Here is a 9,990-nt window from a genome sequence, read left to right on the forward strand (position 1 = left end):
ATTGTCCTCAAGAATAGAGCTCTGACTGGAACGTTAGAGACATGATTTCTGTATTATGCCAATGTCATTAGCTTTGGTCTTTTTCCACTATCAGTAATTTTCAGAAAATCAGTTCTTAGATATATTTTCCTTCTCTGTAAAAATATTAGAGATCTTATTTGTAAAATATTTTAAAAGATGTAATGAGAAAGAAAAATATGTGAGAGCCGAGTTACTTTCCAGTATTTTATTTCTATGTACACAAAGGCACATGCTAAGAGTTACTATATGTAACTCTGTAATAGTGAGAGTAATAGTGAGAATTAATACTTCTGATGATATTGGGAACAGAAAATTTCCATGCTAGTGCCCTAAAGATTACAATTTGTGTTCAAATTTATGAAATTGCATTGAAGGAAAAGCTTTACATTATTTCTTTGAGAATGCTTAAAATTGCGTGTGTTCTTACAGAAACTCTTGTGTATATGTCATGTTACATCTACACTAGTCTAGTTATTACTCAAGTGAACACAAACAACTGAAATTCACCATGGTAAATTTTTGAAATTAATAATTTGATTCTGACTCCTTTGCCTAAAATTGTGTCTTATGCTAATATTTACTTCTATGCTATTAATGATAGAAGAAAAACAATATTGAAAGAATACAACATTCAAAGAAAAAATGTGTATTTTTCCAATTTGAATTTATTTTTTGTGATATAAAAATGTTAGATACTTGTTTGGCAAGACCTTCCACCCCAGAGAAGAATGGTTTCATTATAGCTCTTTTCAGATTTTTTCACTGTCAAGATTGAATTGTCTAGTTTGTCCATTTTGTCATTTTGGTATTTTATTTTTCTCACAGTCCTTTTTTTTTTTTTTTTTATTGCCCTCATATTTTTTCCTCCACCTCCACAGTTATCCTTACAGCATACATGCTCACATCTCCATGCTCTTCCATTTACATCTTTGCAAATAGTCCCTGTGTTTAAATCCTTTAATTCCTGCTAAATTCCTGCTTCAGGATTCCTCAATTTTTCTTCATCATATTTAGTCTCTGATGCTTTTCTTTTCAGCCCATGTTTTCATTGCGGCTTCTGTAGCTGTACGGTGATACTGCATCATTTGCTGGGATTTTTTAGATTTATGCCAGAGGATGGAAGGAGGAGGTTGTGCTTTCCTGCTTAGATTTGAATACTGCACTTTCTTTGGTTATAGGCACAAAAAGATTCACATGGACAAAATTCTGTAGGATTTTCTTGCATATATGGACAAGGTAGCTGAACTGAAGTGTTTGGGGCTTTTAGACACCATAAAAGAAATAGAGTATTAAGCAGGAATGAAGACTGTTCTTATTGGTAATAACACATGCTGTCACCTTTTGGAGGTAACAGTATAAGATCTGAGAATTTTTTCTTTTGAAATAATAGACATGCAGTTCTTAATATTAATGCTTACCTCATGGATATAGTGTCAGTTACTACCAATAGGGAATTGTATTTCAAGCTGAATCCTTGAACATTTCCTTAGGTTTTTAAGGTATCATTTCTGGATAACTTTGTTGTGTGATTGTCATCTTCTCATCTGTTGTAACTTGAAATATAATTCTCCTTAGAACTGACACTTCTTTGAAATTGCTTTCTCTTTTTGTTGATAAGAACATGTGCTAAAAAGTGCATATGGTAGTGTTGCACTTCTCTAATGACAGTGGGATTTCTAGGCGATCACTCAAACTTTAATTTACTGGAGCAGTATTGGTGCTGAGGAAAAAAAGAACAACGTCCCACAAAGTAAGACAGGACTGTGACTGTTCTCTAGCAATGAATTTTAATAACACAGGCCGTGTATAATACATAGCTCTTGACCTTATACCTCCTCTGGACTCTGCATAGTACCCAGTGGAGCTCAGGTTTCATTATGTGTTTTTTTCTCTTCTGAGTTTATGAAATAATGTGAAAGTTGCATTGCAGCCCAACAGAGCAGTGTTACCATGTCATGAAAGGAATTTACGTGCTGCAGAGTGTGTAGAACAAGGCTGTTTAGGGATGCTTAAGGATCCGCAGGGTGTTGGGATAATGTTGAAGCACTGTGTAAAGTGAGAGGAGACAAACCTGGTGCACTCTTGTCCATACTGGCCGCTGGGAAGGGTCCCTAGTGTATGTTATTAACACTGACTGTAGTTGGGTGTTATGTGAGAGAGTCCTAGTTGGCCTAGACCAAGAAAATACCAGGGAGAATGATAAAATTTAGCAGTGTGAACATTTGATGTTCCAGAGATCATACTTACTCCCCGGACTTGTTTTGTTTAACAACCTGCAACCGCAGGAGATAAAACCCGAAATTGTTAGAGAGGAGCTCTGTTGATAATCTGTAACAAGCTGCATTTCAAGGAAGGAAATCAATTATAAATTTGATTATGAACAACTAGAAAGTCGGTGGATTTTTTCATGCATATGGAGGAGATGATGATGAAGCTTTTTTCTGAATGTAGCAAGGCAGAAGCAGCAGTCATCACCTTATATTTATACTGCGAACATTAACTTCTTTTTATGTAAAATATGTATTCATTTGAAGTTCCCTACTAATCACAGATATGGGAGTTTGTTTCTGCTCTTGGGCTGTATAGAGAGCTCAATCTGCAACTGCTTTGGCAGCTGAGAGGCAGACCAGCTGAAGATCATTTTGTGTTCTATGGTGGTTTCCCTGTTTGAACCACTGAAGATTTTATCCATGTCCTCCAGCAGTATTAGGGAAGTCGGGACTGACAGTTGAGCATAAAGAAATGGAACGAGTGGCAAATGGACAAGATATTAATAATAATAATAATAAAAAAAAAAAAGCAAAAGTTTTTTTATACGTTATGTAGCAGAAAAATAAAACAGCTGCTTACCTTACCCCCTGATTATACCAATATAAGTGCTGAAAAATTAAAAGACATGCAGGCGGTCTACCTCTTTGTAATGTGTGTTCTGTAAGATTCTTCATTTGTTTTAGGAGTATTTTAAAATAAATCACTGACATTGTTCATGTACTGCATTTGATTAAAGTAGCAGACCATACATGTATGAAAGAACAAGCTGGTCCGAATTTGTAAAATAAGACGTAGGACTTTTATGTATATCTTAGAATTAGACTGGCACAGACTAGTAAGACCTTCATGGGTGGGCATAGTCTGTAATTATGGTTTTAAGGCTGCTGCTCAGTCTGCTTTAGGGTAGTTTTCTTTATACAACAAATACAATCTGAATTTCAGGGATATCAATAGTGATTTTTTCAATCAATTGAATCAGTTATAACTCAGAACACTTGACTCCCTAACCGAGTCACAGAATAATGTGGAAATCATTTATTTCTTGACAATAAGATAATGAAAATGTTAATGAGCATTATGAGAATACCACAGTATGATTTTATAAGTTTTCACAAACCCAGAATAAGCAATATGGAGATAAGCTAAAGTTTAACAGAATTTTTATAAAAATTTAGGAGCTATTTCTGCATGTCATATGCTACAGGTGTATAGGAATCATTTCCACAACTCTATTTCAAAAGAAAATACTGATTTACTGTATATCTTTCAATCACCTGTGTGTTGCACTTCTGCAGATTATTGAAAATACTTTTGTGTGTGTGTGTGTGTGTGTGTGTGTAGTAAGTAACTTTATAAGGAAAATAGTATGTTTTATCATAGGTAATTTATAACATCTATGAAAATATATTTTCCACAACGTGATGATCTTCCTCTGTGTCAGACTTTTTCAGATGAAAGAATTATCTGTTCATCTCATTCTGGTTTCAGTGATGTTCTGTAAATGGAATGAATATAAATGGCATTATAAGTGGCTACTGTCATGCCTCTAAAGAGGAAGATGACATGGATCTTGATATGCAGTCATCAAAAGTATACCTTAGCATGAACAAGTAGAAGAGGACTTCATGGCCTGCTGCAAATAAACAAACAAACATACATTTATTTTTGTACCCACTGCAAGTGAGAAGAGCAATGCTTTACTTATTGAGTTTGTTATAAACTCACCATGCTGGAGATTTGCAAGAAGATAAGTAGGGGAGTGTGGAGAAGAAAAGCTAGTGAACTTTAATACAGTAGAACGAGATGCTCAGTTCTTGGATGAGCAGCAAGGACATCACCTTCACCTCATATATATTCCTAGTGTGAAACCTGTTACCACATATATTATGTTGTGATATTATGCTGATGTGGGGCTATACTACCAGTTTTTCTCAGTACCATTTATCACTGTTGAGAGAAGTGAGTTAAAATGATTGTTTTTAAATTTGGCACAGAGCTTGATAGAAGATGGGGCATGAAGAGTATTCACCTGGTAAACAGGTTCAAGTTTAAACAAAAAGTTAACTCCTCCATTCAAATATGCATGTGGAAAATAATCAGTCCTATGGGCTAAAATATGCCACAGTAGCTGTATTGTTGCAGTAGATTTTCACAAAGTGCCACAGACTTAATTTTTCCATAGATTATGATAAACCCATTTAATGCTGAAGCTACAGTGGTAAGGAAAAAGAAATATTCTGGTTTGTTTGTAATAGGAAGAGAAGCCCAGCAGATGTATTTTCACACTTACCACCCCTGTGGTATTTGTTAAAAAATTCCAAACCCACAACCCTGTAATTTGGAAACTATGTGACTGTTAATCATGGACAAGTAGTACGAGAGGAGAGCTCTTCTCATGTAATCTCTCTTCCTATCTCTCAGGCCCCATCTCTCTCATCACAACTGATCATGTTTGATTTCTTACTGTCTCCAATTTTGTTTGATTTATCTGTGGGTTCTTATTCAGGGGCCAGTACTTTGGTGGCAACAAACTGAAATTAAATTCTGCACATACGAAAATAAGATACAACTATATATTATCATAGCATTTCTTCCCTTGCACTCTTTTCATGCCCCTTAATTTCTTGGACTTAAAGGGATATGAGTGGCAGCTTACTATCCTAATTAGCACCTATAAATGCTCTTGCAGTGTGTGTAGTAAGCATTAGTATTTTCGTTGACCGTAATATATGTCAGATGGACCTGTAGGTAACATAGTTGTGACAAAATCTTACAACACTGTCTTCCCTTTGCTTACTTACCTTTAACCTCTACCAGTTTAGAACATGTAATATCTGCTATTTCCCCCTTCTTTTCCCTCCTCCCTTCCCTTCTGCCTCCTGACCTCTCCACAGCATGAGTCTTTGCCCATTGTCCTTTCTAGTGTTTTCTGAAAGCTCACTTGATCTGGAAAACCTGTCACAAACAGTAAACATGGAAGTCATATTTTAACTTTTACTAAAGACCACTTATCATTCTTCTAAGAATGAAGAGGATTTTATGTTGTGGGTGAATTCCACAACAGACAGACTCGGAATTCCAGGTATTTAAATTTACAAGTGTCTGTATACTAAAAACAGTATAACATGGGATTAAAACACTTACAAACTGATCCCAAAATGCTTGTCAAAGTTCATTTAGACTCTAAGAAAAGTACATGATCTTAAATAATCTTATTTATGTAATGCTAATTACATAAATTACATTTGTTTGTAATAGGAAATTACATTTCCCCTGCCGCCTCTTTTTCCTCTGCTGGTCACAAATGCTTCCTGACAATTTTTAATTCTAGATTGTGCATTTTCGCAGACTAAGACTGTCTAGTTTTAAGATACCCTATGCTTCTACTCGATGGGAAGCAGTCAGTCAATAACACATTTCATTTTTTTGCTTCATTAAAATGATATTCTGGTTTTGATATTGTAGATAATACAGCCAGTATCCTGACAAGACGAAGGAGATACAGTCGAACCACTCAAGACATCTATTACCTCCCAGTTTTGATTTCTGATGGCGGAGTGCCCCCTCTCAGCAGCAGCAGTACTCTCACAATTAGGGTTTGTGCATGTGAGAGAGACGGACGAGTGAGAACTTGCCATGCTGAAGCTTTCCTCTCCTCAGCTGGCTTGAGCACAGGAGCTTTAATCGCAATTCTGCTCTGTGTTGTCATTCTCCTTGGTAAGCCATTTTCAATATTAAGTAATGGTATCCTTCAGCTGGCTCTCTGAATGTGACAGGGCAGAAATTTTTAATATGATACCTTTTTGAACTAGAGGCTGCATGGTAGTAGGAGGTAATTAGAAACACATAGCTGTGGTTAGGGGGGAGAAAGTTTAGCTAAAATTAATAGGGAAAAATGTCTTTAAAGTACATTCATGAATATCTGGAACCCATTAGAAATTATTTTTCAGAGGTTATCAAGTAATTAGCACTGCAGATCTTTTTTCTGTAATTTGGAAAGATTTCAAAAAGCCACTGACTCTAATTCCATGTCTAGAACAGTGTGAAAAATGATAGAGAACAGATGAGGAAAGCTTTTTGAAAAGCATTACACTGTAAGAAGCACCATTAGCACAGTACAAAAGCCATTTCTTAATTACCTTCATGGGATAAACTGATAGCAATGCACAACATAATCCACAGGGCAAGGGACATATGAAACTATAAGATGATTCTATTAGATAAATGCAATTGCAAATGCATTTTCTCTTGTCTTTTTCTTTTTTTTTTTTTTTTTTTTTTTTTTTTCTCTCCCCAGGTCAATTTGAATGTTACCCATTAGTTTTTTGGGGGGTTGTTTGTTTTTTTCTTTTTTTTTTCTGGCAGAAGCACAGCTTGCTGAGTACATACCTCTACTATTCATGTGTCTTTCTGCATTCTCATAGAAACAGCAAGAAATAATGGGAATTGCAGTATGACCCACATAGGAGATTTTGAGGATTTTGTTCCAAATGTTCTGCATGTTATAGAGACTACTTTCCGTACAGCTTACTTCAGAACTTCCTTGTCAGAAAGCTCTTTTAAAATACATAGCAATACATTTCATTTATTATCTTATATTTTATCATACAAGATGAATATTCATAAGAAAAAATAAAGCTTTTACATTTGAATTCAATATGTATGATAAATATTGGTTTTAGTGAAACACTGGAAGCCCTTAAGAATACTTCTGAAAAATGTCAGCCCTGGCTACTAATTTCTCATTTAACTGAATGTTATCCCTTTTTATGTCCTTTATGAGATCCCTAATAATCCAACCAGTGGATTTCATTATTGGCTCAAGAAACCCCAGCAATCCTCGCAAAGAAAATACACTGTAGAATAGTGCTCTTTCCTGACCCTATGGAAGACCAGGTTGTATTGGAAGTTTGTAGTTCCAGTACAGCATTATTAATTTTCCCCTTAATTGTGTGGTTTCAGCCCACTTGCACTTTGTCATGTTACTATGTCAAAACATTGCTCTGTGGATTTCACTGGTGCTTCCCAGGCATTGAGTAATCTATCTTCAGATAACACATTACAGAACAAAGGCATTGCTCACTTAGGAACAGATGTATGCTCTTCTCCAGACTGGACAAGTTTGGTGACCCTTTGTTACAGACACATGGCTGACGTAATGATCCCAAATAACAATATTAGCCTGAAAACATTACACCTCTGTATTCATGTCTTGGTATTTGCTATTTCTTTAGCACGTATCTGCTTACCTCAGATGTAAACTTTAAACCTACTCTAATATCTGCAGTTTTTTCTTTAGCAATTGTGGTCCTTTTCATCACCCTAAGACGTAGCAAGAAGGAGCCCTTGATCATTTCAGAAGAAGACGTCCGGGAAAATGTTGTGACATATGATGATGAAGGTGGTGGAGAAGAAGACACAGAAGCATTTGACATCACAGCACTGCGGAATCCATCGGCTGCTGAGGAGTTAAAATACCGGAGGGATGTTCGTCCTGAAGTGAAGCCTGTGCTCAAGCATCATCCCTCCTCGAGCCTTGACAGTATAGATGTTCACGAGTTCATTAAACAAAGACTGGCAGAGGCTGATCTGGACCCCAGTGTGCCCCCATATGACTCCCTACAGACATATGCCTATGAGGGTCATAGATCAGAAGCTGGATCTATCAGCTCTCTGGATTCAGCCACCACACACTCTGACCAGGATTATAATTACCTTGGAGACTGGGGACCTGAGTTCAAGAAGCTAGCTGAACTCTATGGGGAAATAGAATCAGAAAGAACAACTTAGTTGTAATTCCCAGAACAGAGAAGTTCCTAAACAACTGGAGATATAATGACAGCAACAGTAACAAAAAATACATACAGTACTTGGAACTGAGCAAGTTGTACGGAGTTGCTGTAGAACAAGTGCCCTTTTCATATTTGAAACTGGGTTCTCCAATTGGAAGAAAGTCAGATTTTGAAAAATACAGAAAAAGAAGCTATTGTCCCTGTGTATGTTTTCTAATTGCTTAATAAAGTCCATGGTACCATATCTGTAATAATATCTAAAGTAAAGCCAAGCAATGACATTTTTATTGCAATATGCTTAACACCTCCAAGCTGCAGTGAGTTTATGGTCATGCCTGTTTAAGAAGATAGCTAACGGAGGAGAAAATCTCTTGCAGGTGGTTGTGATGTTGCATTTCTACCTGTGCTCTAGGCCTTGTGATCCCAGTGTGAGGTAGCCAGTGAGGTTTACTGTCGGTGGGAGAAGTGCTAACAGCGTTTCCTTCACAGAAGGAATAAGCCAGACCTGTCCTCTCAAATAAATGGTCCTTTGATGATTTAATCTTATTGAATTAGCAGGTTGCATTGAGATGTTGTCATTTCATGATGTCCGTCATAATCTTGTCATCTATAACCAGCTAACGGAGGAAAGGTATCATTAGCTGTTAGCTCAAACATGGCGCTAGCCCATAACTCGAGACCTGCTCTGTTACTGCGTGCTAAAGGAACTGTTGTTTCCAGTGTTCTGCTTTTTCTTTTTGTATTTTCATGGGAACATCATTCATTTAAATGGAATGGGTCCAAAGTACCCTTTATGCAGTGAAGCAGATGAAGCATAGGCTCTTTCAATAAAAACAACAATGGCAGCACCATTAAACTATGCAGTTGTTTGGTTCAGTGTGCTTCACTTATGTCAACAGACGAAGCGTTTCAAGTCTTTTGCTGGTCTGAGTCCAGGAGCTATAATAATTAGTTTAAAACACAGGGTTCTTAATCAAAATGTATTTCTATTTCTGTGTGTGACTAAAAGCAAAATAGAGCTGATGATAAGACATGGGCATAGTAAAAATTGAAACAAAGAGAATAGGATGATGATGCATTTTTCTTTTTAGTTCAGTCTACTGATATTTAATTTCTCTTAGAGAAATTTCCATCTAAGCAGAGCGAACTTTTTTCTCCCCATTTCAAGCATCATGGGAACAGGAACATTTTAAGTCAATGGAGGAAGAAAAAATTAAAATAGACCATTATTGTGGTTCCTATGGATTAAATAAATTGGCTTCTTAAGTTAGTAACTCTTCAGCTTTGCAGGTCTGCTAAACAGTTCTGCTTAACATTGCAGGCTACTTATCACCTACTTCAGCAGATTCTTATGTTTTCCTTTGTTTTGTCTGAAACTTTAACCTTTTGTTTATCTTTCTTGTGGTAATACTTTGAGAGGACCAGGAGCTCATAATATCCCATGGAAGATAATGACCTGTAAGGCTCACCATCTATTACAGTCTCCTGCTTCTAAGAAAATTATAGCTCAATTTACATAAGTGGACTCCTTTGCAATACGCATTTGATATAACAACTGTCCAGAGAAAAAGCTGTGTACTGTTTTGTTTTGTTTTTTTTTTTAGTCTCTGAACTAGTGCAAAGAGTGATACAGATCTGTATGCCCCACTAGATTCCTCCCTGTGTGTTTTAGGTGCCACTGACCGTCAGCTTAGTAAAGAAGGGTCTGTGTTGCTGACCTACTGTGGGCCACACAGGTGAACCAGATTATTAAGCCTTCCTTTCATTACTGTATGGTTGGGTAGGTCCTAGACATAACTGAAACTTTTGATCAGTTCTGCTTTGACGATGCTTATTTTTAAAAAAAAATACGCAACTAAATCCTGAGATTTAGTTGACTGGTTTAAACGGCCATCTGAAAAAATTA

The 9,990-nt window shown here is 36.5% G+C and overlaps 1 protein-coding gene across 14 annotated transcripts in view; it reads left to right on the forward strand.

The window, feature by feature from the left end:
* Positions 1 to 8,940, forward strand: part of CDH18 (cadherin 18) — a 536,769-nt gene extending 527,829 nt beyond the window's left edge. For 13 of the 14 annotated variants that reach the window (XM_042806880.1, XM_042806879.1, XM_042806882.1 and 10 more), the window contains 2 exons: positions 5,758 to 6,009; positions 7,580 to 8,940. In XM_042806880.1, coding sequence (XP_042662814.1) covers positions 5,758 to 6,009; positions 7,580 to 8,082 — 755 coding nt within the window. In that variant the 3' untranslated portion in view covers positions 8,083 to 8,940. The remainder of the gene's footprint in view (positions 1 to 5,757; positions 6,010 to 7,579) is intronic. The other variant, XM_042806892.1, reaches the window with a different exon arrangement.
* Positions 8,941 to 9,990: the final 1,050 nt, after the last annotated feature.

Source organism: Tyto alba, unplaced genomic scaffold, assembly GCF_018691265.1.
Source record: "Tyto alba isolate M040663 unplaced genomic scaffold, T.alba_DEE_v4.0 Super-Scaffold_48, whole genome shotgun sequence".
In the NCBI taxonomy this organism is placed as follows: domain Eukaryota; kingdom Metazoa; phylum Chordata; class Aves; order Strigiformes; family Tytonidae; genus Tyto; species Tyto alba.